Here is a 17194-nt window from a genome sequence, read left to right on the forward strand (position 1 = left end):
CATCACCTTGCCCAATGCAGATTCGCGATTCATCACTGAAGATCACTTTTATCCAGTCACCCACAGTCCACGATTGCTTTTCTTTAGCCTACTTTAACCTTGTTCTTTTCTTTTTAGGTGTTAATGATGGCTTTTGTTTGGCTTTTCTGTATGTAAATCCCATTTCTTTTAGGTGATTTCTTACAGTTCAGTCACAGACATTGACTCCACTTTCCGGCCACTTGTTTCTCATTTGTTTTGTTGTGCATTTTCTGTTTTCAAGACATATTGCTTTAAGTTTTCTATCTTGATGCTTTGATGTCTTACTTGGTCTACCAGTATGCTTCCCTTTTACAACCTTCCCATTTTGTTTGTACTTGGTCCAGATTTTAAACACAGCTTACTGGGAACAACCAACATCTTTTGCGACATTCCACAATGATTTATCTTCTTGAAGGAGTTTTATAATCCTCTCATTTGTTTCAACTGACATATCTTGTGTTGGAACCATGATTCATGACAATCTGCTTTGTGCAACAGCTCTCCGAGGTGTAAGCACTCTTTTTAAACTGAAGAATAATTAGCAAATCTAATCTGCTGCAGATGTTTTGTTTTTAAACTGCAAATTACAGAGTGATTCCATAATTTTTTCCTCAGATTTGAGTGATTCCATATTTTTTTCCTCTACTTGATCTAAAAAAAGCAATTGTGACTGACCACAACTATTATATTTGTTTCTTTTTTTTATTGTTTCTTAATGCCAGAAGGTTGACATTTTGAAAAATGATAGTTTTGTGGCATGTCTGTGATTTATTTTTTTTCTACAAAATTAAACAATTGACAGAACATCTTCCAAGAGTGGTGAGTCCATAATTTTTGCCAGGGGTTGTAGAAGCACTTTGTAGTTCTACAATTACTGACTGTAGTCCATCTGTTTCTCTACATACTTTGTTAACCTGCTTTCACCTTGTTCTTCAATGGTCAGGACTCCCACAGGACCCCCACAGAGCAGGTATTATTTAGGTGGTGGATCATTCTCAGCACTGCAGTGACACTGACATGGTGGTGGTGTGTCAGTGTGTGTTGTGCTGGTAGATGAGCGATCTCCTCTGACTATATAGTATATATAATAGAGTGGACAGTGAGTGGACACGGTATTTAAAAACTCCAGCAGCGCTGCTGTGTCTGATCCACTCATACCAGCACAACACACACTAACACACCACCACCATGTCAGTGTCTGTGAATGATCCACCACCTAAATAATACCTGCTCAGTGGTGGTCCTGCGGGGGTCCTGACCATTGAAGAACAGGGTAAAAGCAGGCTAAAAAAGTATGTAGAGAAACAGATGGACTACAGTCAGTTATTGTAGAATTTAAAAGTGCTTCTATATGGTAAGTGGAGCTGATAAAAATGGTGAGTGTAGAAACAAGGTTTCTAATGGTTCAATGGTTTTAATGTTATGGCTGATTGGTATATACAGGGGTTGGACGAAATAACTGAAACACCTGTCATTTTAGTGTGGACCAGTCTGGTGGCCAATCTTCATTAATTGCACATTGCACCAGTAAAAGCAGAGTGTGAAGGTTCAATTAGCAGAGTAAGAGCACAGTTTTGCTCAAAATATTGCAATGCACACAACATTATGGGTGACATACCAGAGTTCAAAAGAGGACAAATTGTTGGTGCACGTCTTGCTGGCGCATCTGTGACCAAGACAGCAAGTCTTTGTGATGTATCAAGAGCCACGGTATCCAGGGTAATGTCAGCATACCACCAAGAAGGACAAACCACATCCAACAGGATTAACTGTGGACGCAAGAGGAAGCTGTCTGAAAGGGATGTTTGGGTGCTAACCCGGATTGTATCCAAAAAACATAAAACCACGGCTGCCCAAATCACGGCAGAATAAAATGTGCACCTCAACTCTCCTGTTTCCACCAGAACTGTCCGTCGGGAGCTCCACAGGGTCAATATACACGGCCGGGCTGCTATAGCCAAACCTTTGGTCACTCGTGCCAATGCCAAGCGTCGGTTTCAATGGTGCAAGGAGCGCAAATCTTGGGCTGTGGACAATGTGAAACATGTATTGTTCTCTGATGAGTCCACCTTTACTGTTTTCCCCACATCCGGGAGAGTTACGGTGTGGAGAAGCCCCAAAGAAGCGTACCACCCAGACTGTTGCGTGCCCAGAGTGAAGCATGGGGGTGGATCAGTGATGGTTTGGGCTGCCATATCATGGCATTCCCTTGGCCCAATACTTGTGCTAGATGGGCGCGTCACTGCCAAGGACCACCGAACCATTCTGGAGGACCATGTGCATCCAATGGCGGTGCCGTGTATCAGGATGACAATGCACCAATACACACAGCAAGACTGGTGAAAGATTGGTTTGATGAACATGAAAGTGAAGTTGAACATCTCCCATGGCCTGCACAGTCACCAGATCTAAATATTATTGAGCCACTTTGGGGTGTTTTGGAGAAGCGAGTCAGGAAACGTTTTCCTCCACCAGCATCACGTAGTGACCTGGCCACTATCCTGCAAGAAGAATGGCTTAAAATCCCTCTGACCACTGTGCAGGACTTGTATATGTCATTTCCAAGACCAATTGACGCTGTATTGGCCGCAAAAGGAGGCCCTACACCATACTAATAAATTATTGTGGTCTAAAACCAGGTGTTTCAGTTATTTTGTCCAACCCCTGTATATATACAGTGTATCACAAAAGTGAGTACACCCCTCACATTTCTGCAGATATTTAAGTATATCTTTTCATGGGACAACACTGACAAAATGACACTTTGACACAATGAAAAGTAGTCTGTGTGCAGCTTATATAACAGTGTAAATTTATTCTTCCCTCAAAATAACTCAATATACAGCCATTAATGTCTAAGCCACTGGCAACAAAAGTGAGTACACCCCTTAGTGAAAGTTCCTGAAGTGTCAATATTTTGTGTGGCCACCATTATTTCCCAGAACTGCCTTAACTCTCCTGGGCATGGAGTTTACCAGAGCTTCACACGTTGCCACTGGAATGCTTTTCCACTCCTCCATGACGACATCACGGAGCTGGCAGATATTCGAGACTTTGCGCTCCTCCACCTTCCGCTTGAGGATGCCCCAAAGATGTTCTATTGGGTTTAGGTCTGGAGACATGCTTGGCCAGTCCATCACCTTTACCCTCAGCCTCTTCAATAAAGCAGTGGTCGTCTTAGAGGTGTGTTTGGGGTCATTATCATGCTGGAACACTGCCCTGCGACCCAGTTTCCGGAGGGAGGGGATCATGCTCTGCTTCAGTATTTCACAGTACATATTGGAGTTCATGTGTTCCTCAATGAAATGTAACTCCCCAACACCTGCTGCACTCATGCAGCCCCAGACCATGGCATTCCCACCACCATGCTTGACTGTAGGCATGACACACTTATCTTTGTACTCCTCACCTGATTGCCGCCACACATGCTTGAGACCATCTGAACCAAACAAATTAATCTTGGTCTCATCAGACCATAGGACATGGTTCCAGTAATCCATGTCCTTTGTTGACATGTCTTCAGAAAACTGTTTGCGGGCTTTCTTGTGTAGAGACTTCAGAAGAGGCTTCCTTCTGGGGTGACAGCCATGCAGACCAATTTGATGTAGTGTGTGGCATATGGTCTGAGCACTGACAGGCTGACCCCCCACCTTTTCAATCTCTGCAGCAATGCTGACAGCACTCCTGCGCCTATCTTTCAAAGACAGCAGTTGGATGTGACGCTGAGCACGTGCACTCAGCTTCTTTGAACGACCAACGCGAGGTCTGTTCTGAGTGGACCCTGCTCTTTTAAAACGCTGGATGATCTTGGCAACTGTGCTGCAGCTCAGTTTCAGGGTGTTGGCAATCTTCTTGTAGCCTTGGCCATCTTCATGTAGCGCAACAATTCATCTTTTAAGATCCTCAGAGAGTTCTTTGCCATGAGGTGCCATGTTGGAACTTTCAGTGACCAGTATGAGAGAGTGTGAGAGCTGTACTACTAAATTGAACACACCTGCTCCCTATGCACACCTGAGACCTAGTAACACTAACAAATCACATAACATTTTGGAGGGAAAATGACAAGCAGTGCTCAATTTGGACATTTAGGGGTGTAGTCTCTTAGGGGTGTACTCACTTTTGTTGCCGGTGGTTTAGACATTAATGGCTGTATATTGAGTTATTTTGAGGGAAGAATAAATTTACACTGTTATATAAGCTGCACACAGACTACTTTTCATTGTGTCAAAGTGTCATTTTGTCAGTGTTGTCCCATGAAAAGATATACTTAAATATCTGCAGAAATGTGAGGGGTGTACTCACTTTTGTGATACACTGTATATATGAATACATTTACTTCATGATGATGTTGTCACATCACTATAAGTTTATGTGAATTATACACAAATTGAGGGTTTTTTTTGTATCAGTATATGATTTGGGATGCAGCCTGGTTCCTGGTACTAGCTCTTAAATACATTAAACAAATAACATTGAAGTATACAAGTTTAATGTGGAAAAACCACAGCGCTACTTTCAGTGCTTTGAACCGAGTACACTGACAAAAAAAGAAGCCGAGGACAACTGGTGCACTTGTCATATCTGTGTCCTTAATCTTGTTGTGTGTTCATGAGAAAGTGAGAAAGCAGCTTTCTGTGAGCAGCAAAACTGTGTGGTTAAGATACAAAGGGATAAAACCTATACGAAGGCGGAGGCAAACATTTTAAACCTAAGCATTATAGCCTTGCTTTGTGAATAACACTACGCTACACTGTATTTTAAAGAGACGACCTACATGTAATAGAAAAGTTTTATTTCCAAACATGTTCTAAACAAAAGCACATAACCTAGTAAAGGCTTCAGGGGTCATTCAGATGTATTTTTGCATATATTTGGACCGTATAAGTTGTATCTCACTGTAAAATGTTTACCAACCCAAAAGACTTAACATTTGTACAGTGTAAAACGAGGGCAAAGAAGAAAAACAAGTTACTCCATAATTTGGTTATGGCGAGGTGTGGCAGCTTCCAATCATTTGCTTTGTAAACTAAATTTAAAAAAGCTTTCTCAGCCCATTTATGGTGCGTGTGTTCAAAAACAAAATAGAACAAGTATACTTCATTCTTTTAGTATGATATTACTTACATATTTTAAATTGCCTTTCTTTATCAAGGCTACTAATAATAACTCTGACTGAATGCATTGAGAATTTGATCTAAGAATAAAATTTTATGTTGCAATATTTAATTGCTAATGTTTTCCAATTTTTACATTGACTGTCTTTACTGACAATCTGTATGTCAGATATGAACTGGCAAAGTTGTTTTACTGTATGTGATAAACAAATATAAGAAATACATATAATAAATAAAACAATTGTTTATGAAATTAGAGTAAGTAAGTAAAATACTCAAGTGTGGCATTTGACAATTGGTAAACTTGGTAAAGCTTATTAAAAACCTGCTTATTAACTTAATAAAAGTATAAAATAAATGTACCATTTTATCCTATTAGAACATTTTAACCATAAAAAGGAGGGGAAAAAACTCACACCAGTACTGTGCAACTTCGCTCTGCTAACATAACAGCATAAAGCCCTCTTTTTAAATGCTTAAAGACATTTAGTCCCTTTGCTTCAAGCCCCTAGGCACTTTCTTTGCACACACTGGTTTTCTTGCCTATTGTGAAAGTCGTAGATGTTGGCAAGGTTTCCAAACAGCACGTCTTTCTTGTTTTCCAGGGCTGGTGGGATTAGATGTGTAAGTTCAGAGTTCTCCAAAGCATCAGCGTAACCCTGAGTGAAAAGGAAATTCAGGATCAGGTATTAATGAAAGCTGCAGTGGTAATAGTATACATAAAATCACAGCAAATGTGATGAATACATTAGACCAGATTTATGTCTAGCATGACTGTAAGAGTGGTTTAACTTAAATGTCCTTTCCTAATAGCACATGTTTAAGTTCTCTTATAGGTTTTCTGACACAGTTCTCACACATACACCTGAAACTATTGTTTTACAAAGAGGGTTGTTTTATAATGTGCCAAATATAGCAAAACCTAATACTTAATAATGCAAAAACAGTGAAAGTAAGGGAATATATTTGTCATGTAAAACATGTACTGACTATTGTAGGCCTTTGCGTATGCTCTTGTACTCAGACCATCCCTAAACAGAACAACCTAAACTTGTTGGTGTAAAAGAAAAATAATCAGACAAACACACCTCTATTATACTCTGGAGCTCCTCCACATAGAGTCTCTCCGTCTCAATCAGTTCATTCATGATGTGTCTGTAAAGAAAAACAATAAGTTCAACGTGTGGCAACAGGAAAGACAATTTTATAATAAATTAAATGAAAAGTAATAACAAAGTTTCTATTCAGAGCTCACAGATTTAGTAATGCAACAATCAAACTACTTTTTAAGTCCCCTGACATTTTACCTGTCTGAAACACTCACTCACTAATTCACTTTCTTATCCAATTAGGGTGGCTGGGGGTGCTGGAGCCTATCCCAGCTTTTCAGTGGGCGCAAGGTCACACAGTAACACCCTGGACAGGGCACCATACCATCGCAGGGCAGACACACATACACACACCGATTCACCTATAGGGCAATTCAGTGTCTCCAATTAACCTGACTGAATATTTTTGGACTGGACACACTTTGGTTACATCCATGACAAAAACGGTAGTTACTCATTATACAAGGTTCATCATTTCACAAGTTTAATGTCGAACACAGTCATGGACAATTTTGTATCTCCAGTTCACTTGCATGTCTTTGGACTGTGGGAGAATACCGGAGCTCCTGGGGGAAACCCACACAGACACGTGGAGAACACAATGATCTAACTACATAACGATCTAACCACAGTGGTGAGCACGAGCTCAATGCCTCTAGTTTGAATCTCAGCAGAGCTGACCGCGTATCTTACGTACACAAATGGCTGAGAGAAAGGAAATGCCAGATGGGGTTTCCCTTCATTGCCCCTCACTGCAAAAATGTGACCTCCGGGCCTGGTCTAGGCATTAGCACAAGTGGGGAGGGGGGTTCACACAAGGCCTAGCTTAACTCTCTATATGCAGTATGACTGTCCATGACAATCTGGTGTAAAAGAACAGCTGGTGATTTTAAAATGGTAAAAGCATGTAGCCAAACAGCTTCAATGGCACGTGTGTGAAGACTGGCATGCTCTTCCCATGTGTGCAGAAATAATCTTTGGGTTTTCTCCCATCTCCCAAAACTGTTTAAGTTTAATGGTTACTTTTAAATACTACTGGTGTAAGTTTGCAAATACATAATGGTTTCCAATTACATTCTCAGACATGCATGCAGTCATGGACCACTTCTTTTCACCTGCCAGAGGTGGGTCATATCGCACATGGAGAGTCACCCTGTTCTTCCATGAATGCTTTACCACTCATGCAGGTACCTTGACCAGCCAGCCAGCCTCCCTGTGCCTGGCCAGGTCAATAGCCAGACTTAAACCCGAGAGATCTTAGCAGTGGTGGGTTAGAACATTAAACATTTAAGGCTACTTTATGCTGAAGAAGTTAATGCTGCCTCTGATAAAAAGGTGTCAGACGCCATGCCTCGACGGGTCAGGGCTGTTTTGGCAGCAAAAGAGGGACCAACACAATATTAGGAAGGTGGTCATAATGTTATGCTTGATCGGTGTGTACTGACCTCCATATTTAAGATAATTTCTTAATACATTTATCTTTAATAACCACTTCATCCTGATCAGAGTTGTGATGGGTCCAACAACAAATATCAGCCAATCACAGCCAACATTCTTAAACTTGCCGTTCTAGCAAAGGGGTTATCTTATCTAGAATTACTTAAAGAATTATTTGCATAAGTTACTCTCAGCAGTTTTGTGAACTGGTTTTCTTTGTAAAAACATTCTTTTGTGTAATTTACACTCAGCAGGTTTGGAAACAGGATTTATGAACAAACTCAACTAGAAACCTTTCGAAACAATTTGGTTTAATAATGCTCTGATTTATTGTGACTCCCACATTCAAGGTCATTTCTTAATACATTTATTTTTAATAACCACTGATCGGGGTTGAGATGAATACAACAACACATATCAGCCAATCACAGCCAAAATTCTCAAACTTGCCATTCTAGCAAAAGGGTCGACAACACTCTTATCTTATCTAGAATTACTTAAAGAATTCTTGCATAAGTTACTCTCAGCAGTTTTGTGAACTGGTTTTCTTTGTAAAAAGATTCTTTCATAAAAGTTTATCTCTCAGCAGTTTTGTAAACCAGTTTTGTTGCAAGAGATTCTTTTGTATAATTTACACTCAGCAGTTTTGTAAACATGATTTATGAACAAACTCATAACTAGAAACCTTTCGAAGCAATTTGGTTTAATAGTGTTCTGATTTATCGTGACTCTCACATTCAAGGTAATTTCTTAAGGAATTTATTTTTCAATAACCACTTTATCCTGATTGTGGTTGTGATGGGTCCAACAACAAATATCATGCTATAGGAATGCTTCTCAGTTGCAGGGACACATTAATTCTGGCAAATAAAGAGCACATTAAAACTCAGACTGGGGGCAACAGTTTACCTTTCAACATGACTTGAAAGTCAACGTGACTTAAAACATACAACCAAAACAACTCTGAAGTGGCTTTGGGGAAAGTGTTAAAGTAGATAAAACCTGTGAAAATATTTAATTTTGAAATAGTCATAATAATTGTGATAACATGCTGAGTTCTCTGGGAACTAAAATCTGAATGTTAAAGCATATTAAGTAGAAGTAAAAGAGGGGTTAGTAAAAGTTGAAGACTACAAGAAGATTCTATGTCTGCTTGGCTTTTATGTTTGCTTTCATTCTAAAGCTGGGTGACAGCACCTAATCTCCCAAAAACAGATGCACACATTTGAGCTGTTGAGAGTGATTAAGCTAGAATAAAGCTGTATCTGCCCTAGGCAAGACGTCTTCACTTTTGTAAATATTTGTAGGTGAGAACAGTAGAGCTCAAAGTTACATATCAATTTTTGTTATAATGTAAAAAAAAAAAAAAAAAAAACCCACAAAGAAAGTTAATAATTAAATCAATACATCAAAAAATAAAGAATAGTAAGTATTTTACTTCTAACAAAACAATGACTCCAAACACATTGAAATTGGTTCTGGAATGACTAAAAGAGGCTAAAACTAGGCTATAAATAAGCTAAAGTCCTGTAATTAACCCTGATGACAATATGAACTGTCTTATTTCTTCTATTTTTCCTAATTTGTCACATCTATATGTTTCAGATAATCAACCTACTTTTAATAAATACAACCCAAATAAACACAACCTGTTTTTCTTTATAGAAAAAATGCTATTAAGCCCTACCTGGTCCAATTAAAACCAACCAGCTCAACAAATTAATTTGATAATTGGGTTCATTTTTACTAGCCACATCAAAGCGTGATCATTGTCAGACCTCTTGAGTTTGAACATCATTTAAATAGAACCTGTCTGGCAATATGAAGCAGACCAGAAGGTCTCAGAAAGCAACACATGATAACTCGGTCTGAAGAAATTCAAATACAGATGCAAAGCAAAGACATTTAAATATCCCAGTCTGGAAAGGGTTATTGCTAAGGCTCTAAGACTCCAGCATACCAATAGTCAAACATGGTGGTGGTAGTGTGATGGTCTGATTTTGCTTTGTCAAAGTTTATGACACCATGAATTCTGCTTTCTATTGGAAAATCCTGAAGGAGAACATCCATCTGTCAATTTGTGACCTAAAGCTGAACAATGATCCAAAGCACACAAGCTAATCCAGCTCTGAAGAAACAAAATGACTCAAGTCCTGACTTGAATCCCATTGAAAGACACAACCAAGCATAAAGACAAAATAACTCAAGCATGCTTTCCAAATAAAAAGGTAAAGGTGATTCCATGGTCTAGCCAAATCCTATGTACAAAAAATACAATTAAAATCATCAGGTACATCTGAGAGTCCTTATGATTTTACAGATTTGAAGATTTGCCAAGATAATGAGTAAATATTGAACTAATTATTTATTGTAATTACTCACTCACTTTCTTAATCGCTTATCCAATCAGAGTTGCGGGAGGTGCTGGAGCCTATCCCAGCTTTTCAATGGGCTCAAGGGCACACAGTAACACCCTGGACGGGGCACCAGTCCATTGCAGGGCAGACACACATATACACACATACACATTGTCTCCAATTAACCTTGCATGTTTTTGAACTGTGGGAGGAAACCAGAGCTCCTGGAGGAAACCCATGCAGACAGGGGGAGAACATGCAAACTCCACACAGAAAGGACCCGGACCACTCCTGCCTGGGGATCAAACTACCATGCCGCCCTGTAATTAACTATTATAATTAAATGTGAACATATTTCTAGTAGACTTTGTATTACTACTGTAGAATTTCCCGACTAGAAAACTAAAAGAAGTTAGAGAATTGTTTTGTATATCAAATAAGTATATTAGTTCTTTATTTTACCTACTAGAAATTTAGATTCTTAGTAAAAAAATATAATGCAGTGAATGATTTATCAAAAAAAGTCATGTTACACATATACACCGATCAACGATAACATTAAAACCACCTCCTTGTTTCTACACTCACTGTCCATTTTATCAGCTCCACTTAACATACAGGAGCACTTTGTAGTTCTACAATTACTGACTATAGTCCATCTTTTTCTCTACATGCTTTGTTAGCCCCCTTTGTCAACCCCCACAGGACCACCACAGAGTAGGTGGTATTTATGTGGTTGATCATTCTCAGCACTGCAGTGACACTGACATGGTGGTGGTGTGTTAGTGTGTGTTGTGCTGGTATGAGTGGATCAGACACAGCAGCGCTGGTGGAGTTTTTAAACACCTCACTGTCTACTTCTGGACTGAGAATAGTCCACCAACCAAAACATCCAGCCAACAGCGCCCCGTGGGCAGCGTCCAGTGACCACTGATGAAGGTCTAGAAGATGACCAACTCAAACAGCAGCAATAGAAAGCGATTGTTTCTGACTTTACATCTACAAGGTGAACCAACTAGGTTGGAGTGTCCAATAGAGTGGACAGTGAGTGGACACGGTATTTAATAACTCCAGCAGCGCTGCTGTGTCTAATCCACTCATACAAGCACAACACACACTAACACACCACCACCATGTCAGTGTCGCTGCAGTGCTGAGAATGATCCACCATCTAAATAATACCTGCTCTGTAGTGGTCCTGTGGGGGTCCTGACCATTGAAGAACAGGGTGAAAGCAGGTTAACAAAGCATGTAGAGAAACAGATGGACTACAGTCAGTAATTGTAGAACTTCAAAGTGCTTCTATATGGTAAGTGGAGCTGATAAAATGGAGAGTGAGTGTAGAAACAAGGAGGTGGTTTTAATGTTATGGCTGATTGGTGTATATCATATTTCGTTCATTAAAAGGCCTTTTTGCTTTACACATTTTGCACACTACTGTAAATATCAGCATTTTATTTGGTTGTATAATTTTATTCCATTAACACTCAACAATAATGTAAAAAAGTGTTAATTCAGGAGTCATTTCTCTCATATCTAACTTGGCGTAATTACTACTACTACTAATTCCTTTCCTAAGGCCAGGAATTCAGGCTAACTGTGCTGATAGCCTCTGTTTATATGACTCAGGCGACACTGATTTCAAGCAGACCGACCCGTTCTCTGGCATGACAAAGCTTAGCCCTGCCTCATATGGGCTGCCTTAACACTCCCGTTTCTGTAGTCCCTCCCTGTAGTAACATTCATTGGAAGTTACAGCACTGAAAGTTACTCAGTTCATTTCTTACTCGCCAGCAAAGAGGAAATGTGACAGTTTCTAACAGGGCTGCCAGCACACCGGTAAGTCTCAATTATCTTTGGTTGGAAGGAGGGGGTCATATAATTTATAGAGTTTACAAACTTTCACAAAAATACAAAGAGGGTCTTGTTAAACTTACTGGTGTGACATCTATAACCACTGTGAGGTAGAGATTTTTTTATGTACTGAATGTGTCAAGACTTGGAAATACATACTCCAGTGTAGTGCTTGTGGGTTAACAGGTCAGGTTGGTCATTTTCTGTGGACTGGAGACAGAACTGATTTTTCTACTAACAGAAAGCAGTCCTGTTTGGTCAGAAATGTCTTTTAAGCAGATGTATTAGGTCATAAAGATTAAACAGCATGAACAATAAAAACGCTTCAACTGACAGTCAAAAACTTGATCAGCCCGTTGTGGTGTGTGTATTTAAAGCCGTTCAAACAACTGTGCGAAAAGGAAAGATTCTCTAAAGCTTTAGTGATTCAGTCTAGCCTTATTTACTTATAAAAAGAACTGAAATCTGGCTATAAATAAACCAGTTAGGTAGGCTAGCAAAAATAGTTCCAAAAATAGCTTATTAATTACAGCTTATTCTTAAATATAAAACAATATAATATAAGCTGTATTTATAAGTGACATATATGGTGTGGTACATATGAAGTGTAATAGTTTACATACTTTGAGCAGTGCATCACTAAAGCCACTGATACTTGGAACCCGGAGCATAACACTAACAATGCATGTAATGCAGTTTAACAACATCCTACAACCTGTTTTTCAAAACGGATTATGCAAAAAGAGGTTTAACCTCCCTTACTTTACCTTAAAAATCTTTAAAAAATGCTTTATTTTTTCCATTGACCCAAACTAATCTGTCCATTTTTTAAAATCATACATCTAAAACAAAAGCTGCCAAAAACAATGTACTAATTACACTAATTACACTGACCAACTCCAGAGCTATTAAGCCTCACTGAAATTGATGCCAGCAGATTCTTTAAAATAAACAAAAGACATGTTACAAGATTTTCCAGTTAGGTTTGTAAAAACTGACCTAGCAAAGGACCCTGTTGTTTCCTTGCTGGTTTCCCTACATAATTTGCATGGAAATTAAATACAAACAGAGACCACTGCATATATAGTCAATCTAATTTTTCTAATCAAATTTTTCAATGTAAGATTAACATTAGGATCGACAGTCATAATGAGCATAATCATCTGATGGAAAACAATGGAAATAAAAAAAGAACTCTCAGTTGTTGGTTAAAATGCCCCTGTAATCAATAACATTAAATACAGTAACTTTTTTAAAGCCATTTTTCTGTACAGATAGCTGCAGGTACATGTTTTTGATAGGGGTCAGCTGACAAAAGAGAAGAACTGGATCTTTCGTAAGCGTAGCCTAATCTAGCAAAAATGGATCGCACAGTATTTTTCAAGGAGAAAAAACAGACCAAGTTGTTATGATAGAAAACCTAAATACTGTACAGCGCTATATACCTTAGGCTAATGTTGGATAATACAACAGTGCGATATTAGTGACTATGTTAAGGCCACTTTTAATTGCCTTTAGGTTTGACTGAATGAACAAGTGAATTGGTGAGCAGGTGATGCCTTGCGTCCAGAATTACGGAGTGAGCTCCAGCAAACAATTAGGACAAAGACATTACTAAACATGAATAAATGAATAATAAATGCATTTAACAATTACATTTGCCAGTTTTATAATACTATAAGCATCAGTATAATAATTAGCTGAAAAATTAGTTCCTGAGGCTGACATTGATCAAAACTTGCTGGATTGTATCAGACTGCATTTGACAAAATGTCCAAGTAATTCAGCAATATGTGCCGTGAATATGTGTGTGACACTGATACACAACACAGATCATCCATGTGAACACGGGAAACAGGTTATCTTAAAGCATTTCACCATCACGTCTTTGTTTAACTAAATATTTGCAGATACACCACTTGTTTTCTGTAAGACTTACAGCAGGGGATCAGTAATAATAACATAATTTCTAATATAATAATCAATATTAATCAAATTATTCAAATTATTAATTAAGTTTAATTTGTATTAAAGTGTATTTTGTATTAAATGGAACACCATTTAAAAAAGCAAACTGATGTTAATTAGTACAAATGTTATTATTACTAATGGTCAATACGCCAAAATCCTTTATTTTATTTTAATTTTATTACATTAATTGTAAGGTCAGTCCTTTATTTTAATTTTAATGCATTAAGTGTGAGGTCAGTCCTTTATTTTAATTTTAATACATTAATTGTGAGGTCAGTGTTTATTTAAGTTAAAATGTTAATTTTAGTTGCTGTTTAAAGATAGCAGGAGACTCAGCTGTTCAGACATCTAGGAAAGTTCATTCCTTCTCTTGGGTGCCAGTGCAGACAACAGATGTGATGGATTTCTTGAGGGCCGGGTTATGAACTGACAAATGCTTGGTATGTTGTTTTAAATTTTATGCTGGTAGCTAAAGTAAAGTCATTGTAGATAATACAGCAGCAGCATTGCGTAGAAGCGCCTGGGTGGAAGTTTGAAAAGGCTACACCCGAGATAAAGAGACTAGTCTAGAAGATTCTTAAACCTGCTTGAATACTTATCTGGCATGCCTGGATTCTTTTGTATGCTAACTATTTAAAACAGCTTTGTATATTCAAGAAAATCAGCATTTTGTTTTAAATCTGAACTTACTGTGATTGACTTCAGCCATTATTATGTCGCCCTTTTAAAATCTATAAACAAAAACCTAAGTGTGTGCCGTATAAAGTAAACGGATAAACTGATAAAGCTAGTAGTTATGATGAGATGAAGCAGTGGTTCTAGGCTCCGTAGTGCTTAAATTTTATTATCTGTCCCAAAAAACTTCATTAAATAATGTAACAATTAAGCATGACATCCTGTGTACTTTGTTTTATTCATTTAGAAAAAAAAGCTTTAAGAAACGAGCGTCAAGCATAAAACTATGAATCATGAAATTTAGGTGTTTATTAATATACAGTGTGACATCACTAAACATTGCCTAAATACATTTTAATATCAGGACCAACCATACCAAAATTTGTGAAAACAAGCATAACAAGTGTAATACTTGGTAGGTGAACAAGTCTTTGGACACCCCAATATCAAACATGATCCTGGTTGTTAGTTACTGACCTAGCATGGCATATTATACATCTAAATTTATGTTTAATGAAACATTATCATAAAACATGTTTATACTGATTTTAAGTACAGTAAAATGATTATTAATGGTTGATTTATTAATGTTCTGTAAACCATAAGCTCAAAAATATTGACATTATACTTCACATTCCACATGTTAAACTACCCAAGACAGGATGGAAACCTAGTTACTGATTAAGCACTATTTCATATTATATAATTTAATGTTTGATTTGATTTTCTCATATCACAAAACATTTAATAAACCTTCATGCTAAACAAATTAAGCTTCATGTTAAGCAACAAATTAGCATCTAAAGTTTTATAGTGCTATTAAGGACACCTGAATAAACTAACAAAGCTATAAATCAACCTTATGATACTGAAGTTATCTACATTATATACATGTAGTTTGTTTATTAGGATTTTGACATCATGTTTTACACTTTGATTACATTCATGACAGAAATGGTAGTTACTGTTTACCCAAGATTTATCAGTTCAAGTTTTCAATATCAAACAGTCATGGACAATTTTGTATCTCCAATTCACCTCACTTGCACCGTGGGAGGAAACCGAAGCTCCCGGAAGAAACCCCACACAGAAACCCCACACAGAAAGCCCCACACGGGGATCGAACTCAGGGCCTACTTGTGTTGAAGCGACAGTGCTACCCACTGAGCCACTGTGCCGCCCCATATACAGTGTATCACAAAAGTGAGTACACCCCTCACATTTCTGCAGATATTTAAGTATATCTTTTCATGGGACAACACTGACAAAATGACACTTTGACACAATGAAAAGTAGTCTGTGTGCAGCTTATATAACAGTGTACATTTATTCTTCCCTCAAAATAACTCAATATACAGCCATTAATGTCTAAACCACCGGCAACAAAAGTGAGTACACCCCTAAGAGACTACACCCCTAAATGTCCAAATTGAGCACTGCTTGTCATTTTCCCTCCAAAATGTCATGTGACTCGTTAGTGTTACTAGGTCTCAGGTGTGCATAGGGAGCAGGTGTGTTCAATTTAGTAGTACAGCTCTCACACTCTCTCATACTGGTCACTGAAAGTTCCAACATGGCACCTCATGGCAAAGAACTCTCTGAGGATCTTAAAAGATGAATTGTTGCGCTACATGAAGATGGCCAAGGCTACAAGAAGATTGCCAACACCCTGAAACTGAGCTGCAGCACAGTGGCCAAGATCATCCAGCGTTTTAAAAGAGCAGGGTCCACTCAGAACAGACCTCGCGTTGGTCGTCCAAAGAAGCTGAGTGCACGTGCTCAGCGTCACATCCAACTGCTGTCTTTGAAAGATAGGCGCAGGAGAGCTGTCAGCATTGCTGCAGAGATTGAAAAGGTGGGGGGTCAGCCTGTCAGTGCTCAGACCATACGCCGCACACTACATCAAATTGGTCTGCATGGCTGTCACCCCAGAAGGAAGCCTCTTCTGAAGTCTCTACACAAGAAAGCCCACAAACAGTTTGCTGAAGACATGTCAACAAAGGACATGGATTACTGGAACCATGTCCTATGGTCTGATGAGACCAAGATTAATTTGTTTGGTTCAGATGGTCTCAAGCATGTGTGGAGGCAATCAGGTGAGGAGTACAAAGATAAGTGTGTCATGCCTACAGTCAAGCATGGTGGTGGGAATGCCATGGTCTGAGGCTGCATGAGTGCAGCAGGTGTTGGGGAGTTACATTTCATTGAGGGACACGTGAACCCCAATAAGTACTGTGAAATACTGAAGCAGAGCATGATCCCCTCCCTCCGGAAACTGGGTCGCAGGGCAGTGTTCCAGCATGATAATGACCCCAAACACACCTCTAAGACGACCACTGCTTTATTGAAGAGGCTGAGGGTAAAGGTGATGGACTGGCCAAGCATGTCTCCAGACCTAAACCCAATAGAACATCTTTGGGGCATCCTCAAGTGGAAGGTGGAGGAGCGCAAAGTCTCAAATATCCGCCAGCTCCGTGATGTCTTCATGGAGGAGTGGAAAAGCATTCCAGTGGCAACCTGTGAAGCTCTGGTAAACTCCATGCCCAGGAGAGTTAAGGCAGTTCTGGGAAATAATGGTGGCCACACAAAATATTGACACTTCAGGAACTTTCACTAAGGGGTGTACTCACTTTTGTTGCCGGTGGTTTAGACATTA

General features: G+C 38.8%; 1 protein-coding gene across 5 annotated transcripts in view; it reads right to left on the reverse strand.

Annotated features, from left to right (window-relative positions):
• The window catches only part of mcf2l2 (MCF.2 cell line derived transforming sequence-like 2), a 94310-nt gene that overhangs the window by 31258 nt on the left and 45858 nt on the right, over positions 1-17194 (reverse strand). For all 5 annotated transcript variants that reach the window (XM_063013282.1, XM_063013281.1, XM_063013283.1 and 2 more), the window contains exons 16-17: positions 6224-6290; positions 5679-5794 (exon numbers count right to left, since the gene is read on the reverse strand). In XM_063013282.1, the coding sequence (XP_062869352.1) occupies positions 5679-5794; positions 6224-6290 (183 nt within the window). The remainder of the gene's footprint in view (positions 1-5678; positions 5795-6223; positions 6291-17194) is intronic.

The sequence above is a fragment of the Trichomycterus rosablanca genome, chromosome 17 (genome assembly GCF_030014385.1).
Source record: "Trichomycterus rosablanca isolate fTriRos1 chromosome 17, fTriRos1.hap1, whole genome shotgun sequence".
NCBI lineage: Eukaryota > Metazoa > Chordata > Actinopteri > Siluriformes > Trichomycteridae > Trichomycterus > Trichomycterus rosablanca.